The sequence below is a fragment of the Megascapheus bottae genome, chromosome 12 (assembly GCF_031878675.1).
Source record: "Megascapheus bottae isolate mThoBot1 chromosome 12, mThoBot2.hap1, whole genome shotgun sequence".
NCBI lineage: Eukaryota > Metazoa > Chordata > Mammalia > Rodentia > Geomyidae > Megascapheus > Megascapheus bottae.
Genome location: NC_143520.1, coordinates 3,112,175 through 3,133,992, shown reverse-complemented (window position 1 = coordinate 3,133,992; position 21,818 = coordinate 3,112,175). Strand labels below are relative to the sequence as shown.

At 39.7% G+C, this 21,818-nt stretch overlaps 1 protein-coding gene across 3 annotated transcripts in view; it reads left to right on the top strand.

The window, feature by feature from the left end:
* Positions 1-4,533: 4,533 nt before the first annotated feature.
* The window catches only part of Itprid2 (ITPR interacting domain containing 2), a 38,125-nt gene continuing 20,840 nt past the window's right edge, over positions 4,534-21,818 (top strand). For 2 of the 3 annotated variants that reach the window (XM_090342521.1, XM_090342519.1), the window contains exons 1-9: positions 4,535-4,866; positions 5,222-5,267; positions 8,241-8,290; positions 9,348-9,404; positions 11,458-11,497; positions 11,835-11,933; positions 13,056-13,264; positions 14,083-14,777; positions 19,189-19,261. In XM_090342521.1, the coding sequence (XP_090198647.1) occupies positions 4,656-4,866; positions 5,222-5,267; positions 8,241-8,290; positions 9,348-9,404; positions 11,458-11,497; positions 11,835-11,933; positions 13,056-13,264; positions 14,083-14,777; positions 19,189-19,261 (1,480 nt within the window). In that variant the 5' untranslated portion in view covers positions 4,535-4,655. Of the gene's footprint in view, positions 4,867-5,221; positions 5,268-8,240; positions 8,291-9,347; positions 9,405-11,457; positions 11,498-11,834; positions 11,934-13,055; positions 13,265-14,082; positions 14,778-19,188; positions 19,262-21,818 lie in introns of all 3 variants that reach the window. The other variant, XM_090342520.1, reaches the window with a different exon arrangement.

Below are 21,818 nucleotides of genomic sequence, written 5' to 3'. Positions count from 1 at the left end.
GTGACTTGATTCACATTTTCCTTTAATTCTCCTTTATTGTATTACAATGTATTCCACTGATATCCCTGGAAATGTTAGAAGGTTTTGAAAGAGGCAAGAATTCCTTTTGAAATGAATTTTAGAAGTTCTAAGTAAACAAAACTAAATCACTTTAAAAAATTAATCTGAAGGATTTCTCAATTCTGATATTGAGACTGAACTGAGAAAAAGGGAAAAAGATATAATATGCAGGGTCTTAAAAATTAGGAGGTGAAATTTTGATTGAACTGCAATCTTACTACTCTCTGATCTGCATATGAATTACTAAAATTCTGAGACACAAAAAATATTTGGTCATATACATATAAATACTATCTTAACTAGAATCAGGAGGCCAAAACTTAAGTAGTAACAATCTTAGTCTACTCCATAAGAAATCTTATTTTGTAATTTTGAAGCATGTATTGAGGTTTGGGTTGGCAAAATGTAACTAAAGTAATTAAATCAAGTATAACATTTCACTTATAAGCTTTTCCATTTAAAATTGCATCATTCAATCACTGTACACTTTCTGTCATAGCCTTGATTTATTCCAGTATTAAAATATAGCCACTTAAGTATCAAGATAGATCCACTGTAGTAGAATAGAATGTGAAATTGATTAGCATATACCTTTTGCAGTATAGTAATTCTAATGAGAACCCAGTTTACTTTATGTAATCCATTAAGTTGGGATGGTAGTTATGTTGCTGTTTTGCAAATGAAAGAAATGATTGTCAGACCTACTGGTTGTCTTACTCTCTGCTGTCCTGCTTATATCATGCTCAGTACAATTGCTCATCTCCAAAAGAAGTCTGTTTTCTTTCTTCTGTGTAAGCAACAATGACTTAGGCAATATTCTTTAAAAACAACATTTGCAATGTGCTTCTGTGGTTACCTAGAATGTGGTATTTGTTTTGAAGATTATTACCAAAAAATCAAATGGTTACATTTCTCTCATGTTTCATATTCATAATTGAATAAATGAACTATTTTAGAATTTAAAAAGAAAATCTCAAAGCTAATAATACCATCCCAATCTTTTAGTTTACAAGGCTACAGCTTGCTGCTGATGCATTTTCTTCTTAATCTATACCCTCAACTTTTTTGTAAAAAATATGTAAATATTTATTTTGGGTAATTATACAAAAGTAGAATTGCAAGGGTACAAGGTATATATATATATATATATATATATGTAAAGCTTATGACATTATCTCTTCTGTGGCATTAGGCATTATCATAAGATACATACCATGATTGCAATTATGTAAGGATTCAATACTGAGATCTTAGTACATGCCACACACTATGTGAAGAAATTCTAAACATAGTCATGCATTTTCTTTCACCAACATTCTATGTGATAGGCATTATGATACCCATTTGACAAACGAGGAAACAATTTGTCATAGGTAAGTTACCAAGATACATACCCTCAATTTTTACATCAGAAATTTCTGTGAAGCCAGCGGCTAGTAGCTGATACCTTTGATCTTAGCTACTCAGGAGGCCTAGATCTCAGGATTATGGTTCAAAGACTTCCTGGGCAGGAAAATCTGTGAGAAGCTTATCTCTAATTAAGCACTAGAAAAGAGGCAGTGGCTCTGTGGCTAAGTGTGGTAAAGTGCTAGCCTTAATTGAAAAAGCTCAGAGATCCCGGGGGCCCTGAGTTGAAGCCCCATGACTGACCAAAAAAAAAAATTCAGTGAAAAAGAAAATCTGCATTTCTAACTTTAATTTTGGAGGTTTTAACTATTGCAGACTCTTTTCTAACGGCGCTGGATTATTTTTTCTTTTTGCCTCTATTGTAATTATTTTAAAATATAAACTACGATTCATTATTTCCTTCCTCAGAAATATTTTGTTATCAAACAATGTACTTAAACAATACATCTAATTAAAATATAATAGGATCTAAAGAAATAACATGAAAAGGCCTCCGTATTCCTTGCAGGATTAGCACTATATAAAAGGTGCAAGAAAAATAATTGGGAAATATTCTGTAATCCCTCAAGTGTATCATTTAGTTGGTAAGCAAAACGTTCTGTCCAGGACCGCTTTATTGCACAATTCAGTCCTCAAATAAATGATACATTCTGCTGATATCAGGGAATCATGGGAGGTGTGTGATCAGAAGTGCTGGAACCAAGGTGTGGATTAACTGGATTGTGAAAGTCATGAAACTATTGGACAGAAATTACAGGAGTGAATTCAGATGTGAGGACAAAGAATCAGCAACAAAACAAGGCGCAGCAGATGGAGAGGATGGGGGCCCTCCATGAAGGCCCTGGATAACACTAAGAAACAGCAAAATACGCTGCCTTTCAGTGCCTCTTCTCTAGGCACCTGTGTCACTTTTCACTTGCCCACAGGCAGCTAGACTTTGCCCTCTTCTTTACAGGTCCATTAAACCATTAGCTGCTTCCTACTTACAGGAAATATGAAGAGTAAAAAGTCTTAATTATTCAAAAAACATATATATATGTATATACAGCCAGTCCTGGGACATGACTCCGGGCCTGTGCACTGTCCTTGGACACTTTTTGCTCAAGGCTAGTGCTCTGCCACTTAAGCGCACCACTTCCAGCTTTTTCTGTGCTTGTGGTATCGAGGAATTGAACCTGGGTCTTCATGCATGACAGGCAAGCACTCTACCACGAGGCTATCTATGCTCCCGGCCAAAGAACGCATTTTCTAAGCCATTGAGATAGTAGTAACACTTTCTAATAATCCTATGATGGGTCTGGAATGCTAGCCTGGACTTTGGGGCAGATCTTGGGGATATTCATAAACCACAGAACTGTTGATCTCGGCAAAAAAAAATGTTGTGCCAGAAATAAAATACAAATAAAACAAAGAAGGGACAGTCGCCTGTTTTAGTAGCGCATGCCTTTTGTGCAAACGCTTGAAGAAAAAGTAAGCATTCTTGTACTTCAAGAACAACCGATACTGCAAATTTTCCGAACACGATGGTTCCTTAGCACTCGGGGACCACAATGACCGTGTTTACTGTCCTGTTTCCATTGCTGTGTATTCCAAGTGAGACGCATGGCCTTAAGCAGTCCCGGGAGGCGGCTCGCTGGTCGGCCAGTGTGGCGCAGTTCTGACCCAGTGAGGGGATGCTTGCTTCTCAGGCCGCGCTGTGTCTGGTTTTGGGTAGCATTTGAGTCGTTTTGCTCATGAGAATAAAGTACTAACCATGCGGAAATTCGCTTGGAAGTTCGATTGGGACTTTGGCACGTATGTGTGCGGAAACACTTCCACTGCCAGAATGCAGTGCACGCGGCGCTTCTCCCGCGGCCATCTGCGCTCCTCACCAGGGGCACCGTCAGGCTAACGCCCCAAGACTGCTTTTCCTCAGTTCCTGTTCCTGCCTCAGGAAGTTAAGAAGGCGTTCTTAACACAGAACACAGCGAGGTGGTCTGTCTGTCTTGCCTTCTTTCTTGCCTTCTTTCTTTCCTTCTTTCCTTCCTTCCTTCTTTCTTTTCTTTCTTTCTTTTCTTCTTTCTTTCTTTCCTTCTTTCTTTCTCTCTCTCTCTTTCTTTCTTTCTTTCTTTCCTTCTTTCTTTCTCTCTCTCTCTTTCTTTCCTTCTTTCTTTCTTTCCTTCTTTCTTTCTTTCTTTCTTTTCTTTCTTTCCTTCCTTCCTTTCTTTCCTTCTTTCTTTCCTTCTTTCTTTCTTTCATTCTCTCTTTCTTTCTTTCTTTCTTTCTTTCATTCTCTCTTTCTTTCTTTCTTTCTTTCTTTCATTCTCTCTTTCTTTCTTTCTTTCTTTCTCTCTCTCTCTTTCTTTCTTTCTTTCTTTCTTTCTTTCTTTCCTTCTCTCTTTCTCTCTTTCTTTCTTTCTTTCTTTCTTTCCTTCTTTCTTTCCACGTTGGACCTTTTGACCATGCAAACCCTTTTCTTTATCTCTTAATCCAGTCCCTGGGACACTAACTACCCCACACTGAAGCAACCCCTCTCGGAGCAGGATTGAGGGGAAGCCCCTCAGCCCTGTGTTCACGCGGGCGCGTTGTGATCTTGACCTCCCCAACTCCATAGCTGGTGTGGACTGGCCAGGAGGAGTCGCAAGCAGAAAGTTTTACTAGCAAACAACCCCTCTCCGCCAGCCTCCGGGCAGAAGCGGGGGGCGGGGCCGCTGGGCCCCGGCGGGGTCCCGCCCCTCTCCCGGCCGGAAGGGGGCGTGCCCTCCGCGGCGGGGGCGGGGCTTGGGCAGCCAGGGGGCGTGCCCGCCTTAGTGGAAGAGGCGTGTCCCCCGCGGCGGCGGGCAGGGCGTGGTCACCGCCGAGGGCGGGACGCGCAGACGCGAGGAGCCCGGACGGCCCGGGGCGGGAGGCGGGACGGAGGCGGGGACCGGGGAGTGGGGCTGGACCCCGACTGGGCTCCAGCGGCGCCGTGTCCGGCCACTCGTGCTCCCGCGCGGCGCCCCGCCGGCTTCATGTGAAGCGCCGGCCCTCCGCCCCCTTCCCTCCCCTTCCTTCCCTCCCTCCCTCCCTGTCCCCTCCTCCTCCGGCGCCCGCCGCGGCTCCCCGGGGCCCCCAGCCCGGCCGGCCGGGCGCTGACAGCAGGGGCGGGGGGTCCCCGCGGTCGGGTCTCGCGCAGGCTTCCGCCGGGACCGGGAGGTCCCCGCGCGGCCATGGACCGGGCGCAGGCGGCGTCGGCGGAGGCAGAGGAGGAACTGGAATGGCAAGTGGCGAGCCGCCGGAGGAAGGCCTGGGCCAAGTGCCGCAGCTCCTGGCAGGCGTCGGAGACGGAGGACCTGTCCACCGAGGCCACGACGCAGGACGAGGACGAGGACGACGAGGAGGACCTCCCCGGCGACAAGCTGCCCGCGGCCGCGCGGCGAGGTCGGGGCCGGCGAGTCGGTGGCCCGGGGCCGGGGGGCGGCGGGCGGGGAGGCGGCGGGGAGGTGCGGAGCCCGGCGGGCCCCGGAGCGCGTCCTGCGTCCCGGGCGCGCGCGGCCGCCCGGACGGTCCCGGCGCTGGCTAGGCCGGGGCGGCGGGAGTGGGGGGGCAGCCGGGGCCGCTGCCCACCTTTCGGGGCGTCACGGCGCCTGCGCACGCCCGAGAGCCGCGGCGGGCCCCGGGACGCGCCCCCGTCGTGGGGGGACCCCGAGACCTGCGGGCGTCCTGGTGACCCAGCCGTCGGGGACCGGGTGCCCGGGGCTCCCTGACTCGCCGTCCCCCCGCTCTGCCCCCGCAGGGAACGTCCCCAACGAGAAGATCGCCATATGGCTGAAAGACTGCCGGTGAGTCCCCCCGTGCCCGGCCCCGGGGCGCGCCGCGAGGGGCCTGGGGCCTCGGGGCCCCTCCCTCGGCGACCACCCTCGGCGACCCGGAAAGCCGCCCCGGGGAGGACAGCTTCCTCTGGGGTGGAAGCGCTGCCCGCGGCCGCTGGCCCCGGCTGGCCCTGGCTCGGGCCCGGGGCTGCGGCTGCCCGGGGCGGTGCTGGCCGGGGAGGGCGGGCCGGGCCCGCTCCCGCTCGGCGGGGTTTCCTCCTCCCGCGGGCCGGCGTGGGGCCCCCTTCCCACGGGCCCGGGTTTCCCTCGGAAACGCCCTCGCGTGCGCTCGCGGACTCCGCGCACACCTCCGGGCTGCCTGGGGCCGCCGCGCTCCCCCTGGAGCCGGGGTGGTCAGGGGGCGCTGGGACGGCGGCCGGGACACAGCGCTCGGAGAGGCTCCGCACGCGCAGGGCCCGGGACGGAAGGTTTGGTGGAGCACAGGAGCCTCGCTAGGGAAACAGCGTTTGTGCTGTTCGCCTGAAGGGTATTCTACCTCTGTCACCGCCTTGTCCATGTAGGCTCATCTTAACGCCTTCGTACTATTCTCCCCTAAAAGTAGGGAAGTTTTTATTATTATTATTAATTATTCTCTCATCTGCCAGTTTCCTTTTCTTCCTAAGACAGGCAAAGCAGTGGTCACTGATAAACTTAGTGCTTGGCTTGGGTAACTGACTGAAACTTGACTGAGACTCCGCACTCCTTTTCTTTCGTGGCTGATGTCACTGACTCTTCTGAAATGCTATAAAACTTGTGAACTTTGTCTGTAAAGGTAGACAGATTAACAGGGTAGCTCTGATTTCCAAATTAGGGGATTTGAGCCTTAGATATTGGTTAGCTCCCCGCTCCCCAAATCATGCTAGCATGTCCCTAGTTCATTTAATTGTTAAATACTGGAGTAGTGTAAAGCATACAAGCTTGAAATTTTAGTTAAAAATCTCTTAGGACTGCTAGCATAGAACCTGTGAACCCAATATCACTCAGATTTCTTCTTAGGAAATCTCTTAAATGTTTGGATGCTTTTACTCAGGTCCTTAAAACTTTGAATCACAGTCCTAAATACAGCCCTAAATACAGAATTGGCTTATTCAAATACATATTCATAGTCAAAATACATCTGTAGTGTTTTTTAAGAATTAAAAAATTACAAAACTTAAAGTGTAAGAATCATCACATTCTATGATATGTGAGAAGTAAAACTGGAAGAGATCATATCAAGAATACACAGTAAGTAAGCACATCTTTCCAGATACATTCAGTTAGGACAATGCAGACATTCACTAGGAACAGACATTTCTGAAAATTCCAGAAGTTTTGTTGCTTGTTTTATGTGTACAGATTCTGTAGTCCTTTATTCCGTCTCTCCGAAGTTGCCTTCTTTTTCTCTACAGTTTCACCTAATCTGTACAAAAGCAACATTCTTTTGTACCTGGAAAGCTAGAACAAGTACTCTTTTAATGTTTGCTGTGTTATCATAGATGTGATTGCTTGGATATATGCAAAAATGTTTTATTAAATAGTAGTTCAGCTCCTTCCCAGAGTTGGGCCCCCCATGCACCTTTGTATACTATGTATGACTGACCTGAAAGACAGCATTTTCCCCTTTGGTAAGGTGTTTATTTTCTCACTTTTATCCATATCCTGAATAAAGTTACCATGCTTTCTTTTCTTACGGAGATCTTTATTTTGAGAACCATTATTTTTGACTAAACAAATTGCTTGTGTTAGTATCTAGAAAGCCAGAGAGAGAGAAAGACTTGCGGTACAATTTAAAGGGTAGTAATTAAAAGTAGAGACTAATTCAAAGGGAGAATGCCAATTATGCTTATTTGCGTTTTCTGTTAATGCAGGGACCAGTAGAAACATCTGTGGACAAAGTAAAACAAGTGTTTTGGCCTAAGAACGGAGCCATGAAGTCTCCTCAAAGGCATCAATTAGAGCTTCATTAAATTACATATGTAACCTAGCTTAAAGGTTTTATTAACTTTATGGTAATTGCTTGTGATTCTCTTATATTTCAAAAACACTACTTTTAAAAGAACAGCCATCACTTCTAATATTGGCCTGCAGAAAGTTTCAACTTCTGATGAACATTTCTTTGGTACGGATAGTTTTGTGATTGATCCTGAGTCTGAGGTGAACCTGTGAGTTACTTCAGTTTGTATCAGAAAAGACTTAAGTTTCAATATAAGACAGTATTTCTTACTATAACTTGGTGTTGAGAAAATGTAAAGTATTTTTGTCTTTGATAAAGAAATTGACTAATTTGTGTTTGAACTACAAAAAACATGGAAAAATTATAGCGACAACTGCTAATATTGATCCTAAGCTGACTTTTGTAATTTTAAGACTTAAATGAAGAAAATGCATATTATTTTTAGTTTAACACTAGACCGTGAATCCTAGGGTTCCGCATTTTTATGAGCAAAAGTAGTTATTTAGGGGAAGACATACTAGGGAAATGAAGTGCGATGCTAATGGTAGATGACAGGTAAAGAAAACTGTTGAGTTTCAATTCTAAGTAGATGCTTTAACTTTTTAGTGTTACTGAAGTTGCCTGCTACTCAAGATGTGTTTCCTTCTAATCCTGTGTTGTTGTTTCTCTGAAAGAGATTGGAACTTTTTTTTCATGTCTGTTGTCACTGTTTTTCTTTGTATGTTTTTGCAAAGAAAATGCCAGTTTGTGCCATTTGTAATCGCCATTCTTGTTCTTAATTGTTGGCAGAGCAGACATGTCATTTCTTGTCAACTGACTTGACAATTGGTATTTGCTTAGTTAGTAGGATATTACTTATGTAATCCACTCACATTCCTGTGTGTTTGGGGAGGAGAGTTAAATTGGTTAAGATGCTTGCTTAGCTGTAACTCTTCAGTTCTGGCTGTATAGGGACAATTCTCCAGATGGTTTTCACAAGATTTTGGCTTCTGTATTTCTGTTTACAGTACACCTTTGGGAGCCTCGCTGGATGAGCAAAGTGGTAGTACACTGAAGGGTAAGACAAAGTTGCTTCCATAAATCTGTTTTTGTTTGTTTGTTTTTGTTTTTGTAAACGGCTTTCTTCCTTTGTCTTATGGGTAAAAGTGTGTATATATATGTAAATTTTAAAAATAATATTCATGCTTATTCTTCCGATTTAGAATATACTCTTAATATAGTCTGATATACTCTTGACTGAAAATATACTCTTATATACTCTTCTGACTTACAAGCCCAAAGAGTAAAAGCTTGAAAAACAGTAGTGAGTGAATTTAAGCAGATTGCCAAACATAGTTTTTAAAGACATCTTTTCATTATCTCAGTCAATATATTTATAAGGAATAAACTCTGTTCAGACCTTCTTGTTCCTGTTTCCCAGTCAGTACATGTGAACATGTTGTCAGTGTTTTATTAAATTCGTTTAGACTGGGCACTGATGGGTCACACTTTTTTTTTTTTTGCCCAGTTAGATAAAGTAAGACTGTGATGTGCAAATATAAGGAAAGTGTATTTGTATTACATGAACTGGGTCAACTTCTGTGCAGTATTTCTTTGCTTACATTAACTGAAACTGCCACACCTGAAATTCTACCACCTGTGCAAGGTAGAATTCTCAAGTTCAAAGTACAAGAATATGCAGGCAGTGGCACTGTGTATAAAAAGCACTTACAGTGTCTGGGAAATCTGGCTAGAGCTCTGTGGATTAATGTGAAGGGGTTTGGGGAATGACTGCCCTGTGATCTGGTTTTCCTTGAGTCTCTTGGTTGAGATATGTTATCTACTTAAACACACGGAGTGGCATAAGAAGTGTAAAGTAGCCTGTAGCCTGGCTTCTGAGAGCCTCCCTGACCACCAACACAGCTTCTTTACAGCAAAGGCAAAAGCTGATGTTGGCTTCTTAAAATGACATAATCTTAATAATTGCTGAGTAAATTCTGGTTTAAAACATTTTACTGGGTTTTATAAAATACTTTTTCCTGACCAGTTCATTTAAAGTAAAACAATGATTTTTGTATGTGTTGGGTAAGAACAGACCTCAGGAAGAATTTTCTGAGTGTTGATATTTCTTTTAGGTGTGCTTGTGAGAAATGGAGGAAGTTTTGAAGATGATTTGTCATTGGGAGCTGAAGGTATGTTTGGAAGAGCTATATTTTTCTATGGTTTTAAAATTTTATTTAAAAATGAAAAAAGTTCAGTCTTTAAATTGTCTCATTTTTCTCAGTACTTTCTTTCTCTAGTTCAGTAATCTTGTATTGTCTATAGCAGAACTGTAGGGAACTATTGTGAAATAGCTGTGCCTTCATCTTCCCTGAACTTAAATGCTTCAAGTAACCTTGTGATCAATCTGTCACCAACCATGGTGATCCAACTGAGAGAACTGTCTCAAAGAAGGAAGGAAGCTTAAATATTTATACATGAGAATACTAAATTGGAGCTTATTTTTAGTATGAAGTGGATCTACGTCATACTTACAGCTGCAGCATGTCTTTCTCTTTTCATTTAAGTGTGTCCTGTCTTTTTCCTCCTTTTTCTTTCCTGATGCAGTAGCAGAGTTAGTAGAACCCAGGAATCATTGTATTAGTAGCTATTCCAGAAAGTTTCCCACTGTGTAAAAATAAGTACGTTTTATTATTTGTTGGCATTTGAGGTATCGTCTAGTTCATTATTTTTTTTAGTTCATCTGCTTGAACAGATTATTGACAGCTGTTGTATGGTTATTAAGGAGCTTTAAAAGGAAAGAATAAGGATTTTGTTAACTGTTGGAAAGTTTTGAGGAGTGAATTTATTCAATAAATTGAGTATCTGACATTTTGCTATTTTAAATCCATTTGTTAGAGTATTTCTTTAGAACCTGGAAGGCATAGTTTTTGAAGACATCTTTTCATTATCTCAGTCAATATATTTATAAGGAATAAACTCTGTTCAAAGCTTCTTGTTTCTGTTTCCAAGTCAGTACATGTGAACTGTACTGTTCACTGTTTTATTAAATTCATTTTAGGCTAGGCACTAATGCATCACATTTATACTTCTAGATGCTCACAAGGCTGAGATCTGAGGGTTATAGTTTAAAGGCACTGCAAGCAGGGAAATCCATGAATGAGAATCTTTATTTCCAGTTAATCAGCAAAAAGCTGGAAATGGAGCTGTGGCCAAGTGGTAGAGCCCTAGCTTTGAGCACAAAAGTTCATGTATATTCCAGGCCCTGAGCTCAAGCCCCAGAACCAGCATGTACACACACATACACGCACATGTACACACAGATTTGTTTTTACTTTGCTATAAATAGCTTTTTTAACATCTGTCTTGATATTATTATAAAAGCCAATGATTTTATTGAAAGTCAGAACCTAATAAGGAGTCCCTTACCGGGTGAAGCTATTTCATTGTTTTAAGGCTATTTTCATTCCTTTAGTAAATATTTACTAAGTGCTCTGTCTTAGGCACTATCCTGCTGGATATATAAAGAAGCAAAAAATATTCATGATCTTAGAAGTCAGAAATGAAGAACAACTCAAGTGTACTGAAATTGATGTGCTTATAATTGATCACAATAATTCTGTATATTTGCCTCTAAAAGTTTGCTGCAGCAAATTTAATTCTAAACATTGATATTTATTTGCTTAGATATTGTTAATCTAGGATAAAGTTGAGAGGGAGTTTTTAAAAGGTAATTTATGTTGAAGGGAATAGAAATTTTCAAGTTACATATATAAAAATATTGGCTATAACCTTTGAAACATTCTGGAAATAAATACTATTGCTGCACTGTCATGTTTAATTCTTTAGTTATCTCTTAATTAGTAGCTTTTAAATTTAATAGGTACTTCTAGACATATTACTTATATGCTACATATTTTCCATTACTTTTCTTCTGACTCACTGAGCAGCAAATTTAATTGGATATTCATAGGTCCCTTTATTTTAATTACTCAACTGAAAGTAGTTATATGTGATCAGAAAATGAAAACAACATGTTGTTGTCTTTTATTGCCCAAAACTGCTGGTCCTGTTCTTACCAATACAAATATTACGTTTAATGATGCAGATTTAATGAGCCAAAATAAGACATTTCTTATTTGAATGTTAAGCTTTAATATTATAGGCAATTTACTTAATACTTATGTTATTGTAGTTACAATCCTTTTCATAACTGTGCTCTGTATTTATTCTTTTTGCCTATAGCCAATCACCTCCACGAAGGTGATGCTCAAATTGAAAACTGGTACGTAGTTGTTTTTTTCTTTTCCCTTAGGCAATAAAGAGTTAGTGAGGGGGCCAGGAGTTTGGCCTAGTGGTAGAGTGCTTGCGTAACATGAAGACCCAGGTTCTATTCCTTGGTACCACATACATAGAAAAAAGCCGGAAGTGGTGCCGAGACTCACGTGGTAGAGCTCTAGCCTTGAGAAAGTCCAAGGACAGTGCTCAGGCCCTGAGCTCAAGCCCAGGACTGGCCAAAAAAAGGAAAAAAAGAGTGTTAGTGAAAAAAAAATGTTCTTCCCTAACAATGAAGAGTGTTAGTGAAACTAAATTTCTTTTTTGTTATCACACTGTGTTTACAGCACTAATTTGTTGGCCCAAGAGAGAAGAGTCCAGTTTCATCAGAAGGGAAGAAGTATGAATTCCACTGGATCTGGGAAAAGCAGTGGCACAGTTTCCAGGTCTCTGACCCGTTCTGAATCTGTGCTTGCTCATACGGTATTCAAGTGACCAGCCTATCACTGTTTCCGTCTTACATTTTACCTCAGTGACATGAAATCAGAAGGAACTCTGCGTGTTTGCTGGGTCATCCTGACAGGATCTTACTTTCATAAGACAAGACTAAATAAGAAGCAACAAATGTGTTTATAATAAATGTTTTCAGTCCTTTGAATAATCTGAATGAGAAATACCACAATGGAGTAATGTCTAAGAGAGAACCAAAAGTCCCTATGAGCAACTTGAATCAATTATGTCAAGAAAATAAAAAGTAAAGCTTTCTAATCTAAAAGTTTGATGTTGAAGGGTAAATTTCTTTTCAACCTCTTAAAGATCTTTAAAAACATAAATTACTCAACATGTGGGACTGTGGAACCAGGAAAATTGCTTTCTACATTATTATGTCTGAGCTAGCATCCTTGTGCTAGGTCATCTTTTAAGTTTCCTATTTTCTTCATGAGTCTTAGGTTGGATTTTCACTGGTGTGAAAACGATGGATAATAAATGTTTATTTCCTAATAGAATAAGTATAAGCAGTTACCTTAATGTGCTATGTAACTTCTTTTTATACTCTTCCTACTTCCTGGGTACATGTGGTTAGAGGGCTGAGTGTAAACTCCTCCCTCCTCTGAGACTCAGGGACTTCCTCCCCCAGGACAGTTGCTTCTCCAACACAAAGCAGCAGGATGACTCGAGTTTCTCAGCATCTTCTTCATTATTAGCCGTACCAACTTCCTAGTGAATTGTCTCTTTTCCGTTCTTCCTCAACCCATTTATTGCTTAGGCTCCTTCATCTGTCCCATGATTTTAATTGCTTTCCTTGGAATCTCTTAAAAATGACCAAACACACCAGGTGAGGAATCCCTTAGAATCTTGATTCTTAATGGTAAGCTTCCAGCCTAACAGTTTGATAGATTATTCCCATGTAAGGATGCTAGATTCTGTAATACAGTGGATGATGATGCTGTGATGAGTATCAAGTAGTCATTTGAAGAGCAGAGACTGAGAATAACATTTTCATCCCAGTACCAATTTGTTTATAATGTGATATATAGCATAATTTATATACTTTGTAATTTTTGTAGTGTTTCAGAATTGTTGGAACTTTATGAAGAAGATCCTGAAGAAATTCTCTATAATCTTGGATTTGGACGAGATGAACCAGATATTGCTTCTAAAATTCCTTCCAGATTTTTTAATTCATCATCATTTGCCAGAGGGATAGATATTAAAGTATTTTTAAGTGCTCAAATGCAACGGATGGAACTAGAGAACCCAAATTATGCTTTAACAAGTAAGGTTTTTAATGTTAGCATATATTATCTTAAAAATTGTATCTACAGAGATGGTTTTATTTTAAAAGGCTTACTCATTTTTAGGCATAGCATTGGAAAGTTTATGAAGCTAATAATAAAGCACAACTGCTTTATTTTTTCTGAATTTTTGTTATATGTAGATATTAACTTACCTTTTCCCCCTTTCTCACAGTAATATGAGCAGATCCTTGTGGGTATCTTCCTATTGTATTTGTTGAAGATGGAAAGGAGTAAGGGAGGGACCTGATTAATAGTAAATGAGCCAGTCAATTGCAGGTCTCTGCTGTAAATCTAAAGTAGCTTGGCCATTTTGACCAGTTTACTCATATCTTTGCTTGACTGTTCTCTGTTGACTAGTGTTTCAAAAAAGATGCCCCCACAGTTGGTGGTGGATCAATTTTAAGGGCTCAGTACCTCCTTTTCATAGGTGTCACACACATGCTCACATACATTTTCTTAGAAAAAACATTTGTACCAGTCTAGTACATAAAAATAAATAGCAGTTGGTAGCACAACAGCTAGTTGTATTTTATTTAGTTGCATTTTATTCAGTATTGTTATATTTTATGCCTATTCATGATTCATTTAAAAATATTAATTATAGTGTTTAGGGTAAAAAAATCTTCCTCTTGCCAAAGTTAAAGTAAAAAAAGTTTAAATGTTAAATCAGGAGAAAGGGAATTTCATAATATTTGTGATCTACATTTAGTTTGTAAGATTTTAAACAAAATAGCATAGTTCTAATATATGTATATATAAAAAGATATGCACTTGTACTTTTTTTTTCTTTCCCTAGGCCGTTTTCGACAAATTGAAGTGCTTACTACTGTAGCCAATGCATTTTCTTCTTTATATTCCCAAGTCTCTGGGACTCCCTTGCAGAGGATTGGAAGTATGTCCTCACCAACCTCTAATAAAGAGACAGACTCTCCTCCACCTTTAACTCGAAGCAACACTGCCAACCGTCTAATGAAAACACTATCAAAATTAAATTTATGTGTTGATAAAACAGAGAAAGGAGAAGGTAGCAGTGCTTCCCCTTCAGCTGAAAAAGGAAAAAGTCTCAGTGTTGCAGTGACTGAAGAAAATGGAAATAAAAATGATCCAAAGTCTCAAAAAGTGATAAAGAAAAAGGACTCGTCTTCTATGCTGGCTACTGTTAAAGAAGAAGTCTTAAGTAGTTCTGCGACTATTACTGAGAACGCTGAGGCCAACAGACTTTCTGATAAAGCAAACAGAGAGGATCAAGAAAGGAAAAGTGAACCAAACAAAGGACTTAACCATGAGGATAAACTGCAGCAGAAATCTGGGGTTATAGAATCTGATATAGGTAGTGATTTGCATGTGTCCAGCCACAATGAACTGGAAATCAGCAGTGAGCTGAAAAATGTCCATATGTCCACATCTGAAAAAGAGCCGTGTGCCCCCCTGGCCTTTCCATCCATAAGAAATATAATGACACAGCAGAAGGACTCTTTTGAAATGGAGGAGGTAGGTAAAAAAAAAAAGTACTGAAACCTGTTCTACAAACAGTTATGACTAACCTGATCATAGAACGCCATGATGCTGAGCCCCAAAGCTCTTTGTCACCCTCATCTTGTACCAGGCCTGTCTTGCCTTTGTCAGAAGTGTAAGCCTTGAGAAAACCTTGAATTCACATCTGTGAATTTGGTGAATATGTTAGGTACCTGAAGAGGGAGCATAAGGAATCTCCAGTAAGTGGCTTTGCATGGCCCCGAACAGCATGTGGTAACTTATTCTTACTCTGTGTTATTGTTGCTTGCTAATATAAAATTTGAATTGGGCATGAGAAATACATTATTTTGATGAGGTTCAGCCATCACTTCTTTTGGATAATGGGAACTGACATTTAAGAATTAAAATTGGAGGGCAGGGACGTTGGCCAAGTAGTAAAGTATTTGCCTAGCATGCAGGAAGACCTGAGTTCGATTCCTCGGTACCACATACACAGAAAATGCTGGAAGTGGTGCTGTGACTTAAGCGGAAGTGCTCAGGGACAATGCTCAGGCCCTGAGTTCATGCCCCCCCAAAAATTAAATTTTTTTTTTAAAAAAACAAAGAGTTGGATAAACAGTAACTAAGTTGGTTCAGCACCTACTTAGTAGGAGGTACCGTGTCAGCCCTTGGAATTCTGTGTCATCTGTCAGGCTGGGAAGCACACAGTGGTATCTCATTTGACTTTTTTTTTGCCAGTCATGGGGCTTGAACTCAGGACTTGGGAATTGTCCTTGGACACTTTTTGCTCAAGGCTAGTACTCTGCCACTTGAGCCACAGCACGGTGCCACTTCCAGCCTTTTCTATGTATGTGGTACGGAGGAATTGAACCCAAAGCTTTGTGAATACGAGGCGAGCACTTTACCACTGGGTTACGCTCGTGGCCCCTTCATTTGACTTTAAAGTTGGTAAAGCTTTGTGGCCATGAAATACATTGTGTGCAATCGTTTCCCTGTGAAACTCTCACAACATTTTGGTTTGGTAAGAGTTCACAGTAGTTGTAGAATCACATGCCGTTGTTTTAGGGGTTGGAAAATAGGATAATAAATTCTGACTTTAAGTGTCCTCTTTGCTGCGGGTTCATTTCTCCTGTTAGTAAAGCTTTTTCATTTATTAAAAGTTTCAGTTGCTGAACATTTCACATTTACTTGGAAACTTCCCTTTCTTTATTCCCGTGTTTTATATTTCCATTTCATATGCTCCTAAAGTGATTTATTTCTCATCACAATTAGTATGAAGGAAGACTGTAAAATTGCTTTGATAGCTCTTTTTGTCCCATGTCACTAATTCTTGTCTGATTTTGTTTGAGTCTAAATTTGTTCTTCTAAGTTCTTACCTGCCCTGAAACCCCTCGATGATTAGATATGACAGTCAGTTCACATACTCCAATACAATATCAGAATGCAGGAGTTTATACAAATTATATTAGGTGGTTGGATGTTAGGTATAGTTGACTCAGATTGAACACTTCCATATATTGTGTGTTTTCAGACTGAACACTTCTATATATTGTGTGTTTTCACATAAGTCAAAGAAATTCTGTTTTAATTTCTAGAATTCCTTATATACTTTGTGTGTCTATGTGTATATTGTTGATGCTGTTTCTAAATAAATTAAGGTACACGTACAAACAGTCTTTTAAACATTTATAAAGTACTTCATACAGTATGTTAGCAAATTAATGATCAGTGACAGTTTTTTTTTTTGCTCCCTCTGCTGGCAAAAATAGTTAATGAAAAAAGTAATGGCCTAATTTGAAGTACAAGAGTACATATATTGATGGTTGAAGAATAATGTTAATAAAACAATTTTTGGAGGCTGGGATTTGGTCTAGTAGTAGAGTGTCAGCCTAGCATGCACAAAGACCCAGGTTCGAGTCCTCGGTACTGCATACATGGAAAAAGCTGGAAGTGTTGCTGTGGCTCAAGTGGTTGAGCTGTATCCTTGAGGAAGCCCAGGGACAGTGCTCAGGACTGGCAAAAAAATAATAGTTTTTGTTAATAAGCAGAGCAACATTTATCTATAATCCTAATGCCTGTGCTAGATAGGGAGACCTTCTGTCAAAAACGAAGCAAAACAAAACAACAAAAAGATTGTCCTCATAGCTACATTGTAAATAGGGGAAAATTTAAGGATAATGAATTTTTATTCTTCAAATATATTTAAAATATGACTAAAAAGCCTCCTGGAATTGTATTTTTAATCCCTTTGGGAGTTTTAAAGAAAGCTTGTAGAACAATGGATAAAGAAGGGAAATAATGTGTTATTTTAGTTTCCTTTTAAGCATAACTTGAATCATATTGACAGATGAAGAGAACAATCTCGTTGAAACAAGAATGGGACTTTTAGGTCCCATTCAGAGTAGCTTAGTACTATTTTTTTTTCTTGTTGTTTGTTTGGATTACTTTGGTTGAGTTTGATTCCTGTTGGGAACATTCTTTTTGTATAAACAGTGAATAAATGTAAGTTAGACTTTCAGCCAGTTCTCAAGCAGAATATCTGAGCAGCTGCTCTGGGACACTTGGGAGGAGAAAAGTTTGCAGACTTGGCTCTTGGCAGAAATAGGAGGTAAGGCCTGCAGTCACCAGGAGCGAAGGGAGGAGATACTTAAATGCAGTTTCTGTCTGCAATTGTTTATTGTGATTTTGCTAAGTGTGAAAGCTAGCCAGACAGCAGTAGTTTATTAGTAAATATGACCTAACTTTCAAGTGTTCCTCTCTTGTGGTAGAAGACTTCATAAGGAAACAGAAGAGATTTTTTTTTTCGGGGGAGCAGGGGCTTGGAGTAACAGCTTGAAGGATAGAACATTCACTCATGTTCGTGGTGATTCATGTTATTAGCCCAAATACATAGTGTATGCTAATTCTGCACTTAAAAGTAAGGGATTAAAATTTGGTAAGTAGTAGGCTGTGTTAAGCTGATATTACTGGAGTGTAGTCATTTGGATTTTTATTACATTGTTTGTATCTGGTTGATACTTATTTTATTGAACATTGTTTATTGTAGACTAGGCCTGAAAACCAGCTAATAATAGGCCTTTTGTTGAATATAAAATGAAAATGAATTTTGTTCCTTTGCACACAAAACAATGGTTTTCCTGTTGAACTTATGTCTGCTGCTGATAATGTAGTATCTAAGTAATAGAATGATAGAACTTATACATCTGATTTTTGGATGATGGTTTTAAATAAGCACTGTACTGTTGACTTTTGGATTTATAAAGTTCCTAAACTAGTTCATAGAACTGTAGTATAAAGATGTCACAAATCATGGACATTTTAAAATTAGAAATAATATCATTAACATTTGGCTTTTTTTTCTTGGTGGCTTTCTTTTATTCCTATGGAATATTTCTTTCTTTCTTTTTCTTTTTTTGCCAGTCGTGAGAGGGCCTGAGCACTGTCCTTGGACTTTTCTCAAGGCAAGAGCTCTACCACCTCAGCCACAACACCACTTCCAGCTTTTTTCTATGTATATGGTACCAAGGAATCGAACCTAGGTCTTCGTGCATGCTAGGCAAGCACTCTACCACTAGGCCAAACTCCTGGTTCTCCTGGGTAATATTTCTTATTCTTAAATAGATGTGTAGTTCAAAACACATCAAAGTTCTACTTAATAGCTTTCTATTTGCCCTGATTTGTTCAAGGTTGAAAAGGTCTGTTTGTCTAGCTTTTTACTAGGATGTTATTTAATACATTTTAGAGGAGGAAATTAGTGCAACCTCTTCTATAAATATTTAATCTTGATATAGAGTTAGTTATGTTGATAAAGATTGTTTGTGGAGTAGGGTGTGATTAGGAATCTGAAAATTGGTAAATGGTGTGTAGTTGTACAGGAGGGAAAAGACAACTTTGGAGGGTTTGAAACAGGAAGGATACTTTTAGGCCTTTCTTACTTTTGGTTCTGTAACGAACCTTTGTCTTTCCACATGCATCTCTCAAATCTGTCATGAAAGAACATGATAATCAATGTTTTAAACATGATAGACATGGAGTTTTAGAAACCATTTCACTGGGTGAATGATGTTCTGTTTCACAACTGTGAGGCTTATAATTGCCTGAATTGTGTATTGGTCATTTACCTGCTGTGATGCATGTTTTTCCTCCAGTTGAACCTGCTTTGGAGTTGCAGGTTAACATTGGAGAACTTTGTCACGTGGGTTTGTTTTTCATCTGCAGCAACATTTTAGAAACAAGTTACTTTATACGTGCAGTTTCCTGTAGCTGCTAAATTGATGACTGTGGCTAACTAGAAACTAGATTAACTTGTGGGGCAATCTCAGAGTTTTGAGGTAAAATACCTTTATAGAATGTTTTGGCGTATTTTCGTTTGTCTAAATGTATTTTGTCTAGTAAGTAGTTACAGTGACTTGAAATTCTTCTTTAGGTTCAGAGCACAGAAGGAGAAGCTCCTCATGTTCCTGCCACTTGCCAGTTAGGTCTCACCAAATCCAAGAGAGGTAAGAACATCAACACGCACCAGTTCCCAAGCACAGGGCCTAAGTGCTGGCATGTCGTTTGAAAATGGGGTTTACCTGTCAATGTGTAGATTTCAGAAAACCTAAAATCATTAGGAATGCCAGGTAGTCACTCATGTTGGCCGCCTTATCCCTCCCCCCCTCTTCCTCTTGCCCCCTCTCTCCATTGGTATTTTCTTAAAACAAACTTTTGTGCCCCTAAAGTCATGAGTTTGTCTACCTTAAAATGACTTATTGTCCATTTTGTGCACTCTGAATACTTTAAAATTCTGGGAAAGAACTAGAGAGTATGCTGCTTTTTGTATTGCTAGTTAAAACATGCACTTATGTTACTTATTTCTGGGTTTTCAGTATTCAGATACAGCTTTTGAATATAATAAATGGAATGTACTTCCTGTAGAAATCATCACTTTCTTACATAATTAAACCTAGTTAAATAGTTTCAAAATGGGGGGTTAAAGGTGAGTGGCCATAGATGCCGTTCTTCTCTTGAGTTAATTATTATTGACTGAAAAACCTTTGAGTTCTTTTGGAGTCCATTCCTTCACTTTTAACTGAAAAAAGATGTCTGGTTTTTGATTTAACGAACTTTTCAGATTTAGAGAGGAAGAATTTAAATGGCCCCCGATGGTAGGACTGTTTATTTTTAAAACTTTACACATGCTAAACCACCCTGTTTGCTTTTTTTGTTAAATGAGGATTTATTTGTATGTTCCTAGAATAGGAAATTACATGTTTGTTTCCTCCTGATTTCTGAAATTACTTCATAAGAGGTGATTTGCATGTGATTTTCCTCATTGCAAGATGACAATAAGAAACAAGAGCTTAATTCTGTGTGATCACTGCAGTTCTAGTCAAATATAAAAATGAGACTTCCTATTTAGTTTTTATCCCTTAATAAGTCAATACATGTGTGCTACTCAGCTATTGGGCAGAGTGCATGGAAATTAAGAAGTGTTTACTTTAAATAAATAGATGATACATTGAGAAAAGCAGTATGCCTGTGTTGAAACTGTGAATAAAAAACACAGTAAGGTGATCTTAAGAGGTTTATGGAGCAAGCCCTTGAGTGGCGGGAAAGATGGAAAATGATTTGTATTCTTGTGTGAATTTTTCTTACCTATTCTGGATCTCTTAATTTTTCATGATTTAAATATAAATTCTACCACTATTGTGAATCATGTTTTTCTAATTTAATAGTGAAGTGCCAGCTAGAGAGAGAGGGACAAGGAAGAATTTAGCATTATAGTCCTTTTGGAAGATAGCCTATCAGAGTTTCATAACATGATAAGAAGCATCTTAGGTTAATAAGAATTTAAAAATTAGAATCATTGGGCCAGGAGTTTAGCCTAGTAGTAGAGTGCTTGCCTAGCATGCAGGAAGACAGGGGTTCGATTCCCCGGTACCACATACATAGAAAAAAGCTGGAAGTGGTGCTAAGGCTCAAGTGGTAGAGCTCTAGCCTTGAGAAAGTCCAAGGATAGTGCTCAGGCCCTGAGCTCAAGCCCAGGACTGGCAAAAAAAAAAAAAAGAATCATTAGTAATGCATTTGTTTCTCAGATGTAATAAAAACACATACAATACTTTTAATAGTATTTTCAAAGTTTAAGTCTTCTCAATCTCAATTACACCCTAGAACTTAATTTACCAATGCATAGAAGTTTAGTGACCTTATTTGTGTTCCAAGCTAATGTCTGTTGTATATTGTCTAATGTATATTGAGAGAAGTCCAATATTCTTCTTATTACAGAAGATACAAGTTAGAAAAGAATATACAAATTTGTTTGTTTGTTTGCCTACCCACCCGCTCATCCTTTGTTCTTTTATGCCTGTCTTGGGCTTGGTCTGGCTGCCATCCTTGATCTTTTTACTTAAGGTTAGTGCTCTACCACTTGAGCCACAGATTCATTTCTGGCTTTTTGGTGGTAACTTGCATATTAAAGTCTCAGGGACTTTTCAGCTCAAGCAGATAAGTTAGTTTCGGCTAACTTAAGCAGAAACTTATACCCAGGCCTCTTTGGGAAGAATGACACCGCCCCATACCTATACAGGAAATTAAGTGTGAACCCTACCACTCAACCTGGGTGATGTCAGAGGGGACTCGGCTCTGAAGGGAACTGGCACAGACTTTCCTTTTCCATGGATCTAAGAATCTAAGTCAGAGCCCAACACTGTCTTCTTGGTCTGTGATACAACACCCCTTTGCCCAACCAGATAGATACTTTCACTTCGAACTCATTTTTGTGGCTGCATAAATCTGTTGTTCCATTATGAAAATAGTGGTCAGTGATTCATTCAGCAAACATTTGTAGTGGCAGCTTGTTTGACATACTGGAATACGAAGGGTAAATAAGGTTTCTGCCTTAGAAGGCTCATCATCTAGTTTAAAGCAAAAAAGACATGGAACACATAATTACAGTGGTAATGTAATGTCTGTGGCCTATGTTGTAAATACTTTTCTGATTACTATACTCAACTAGCACTGATAACAGCTTCTTATAATTCAGTAAATAATTTTCAGTTTATCAAGAATGTGAAG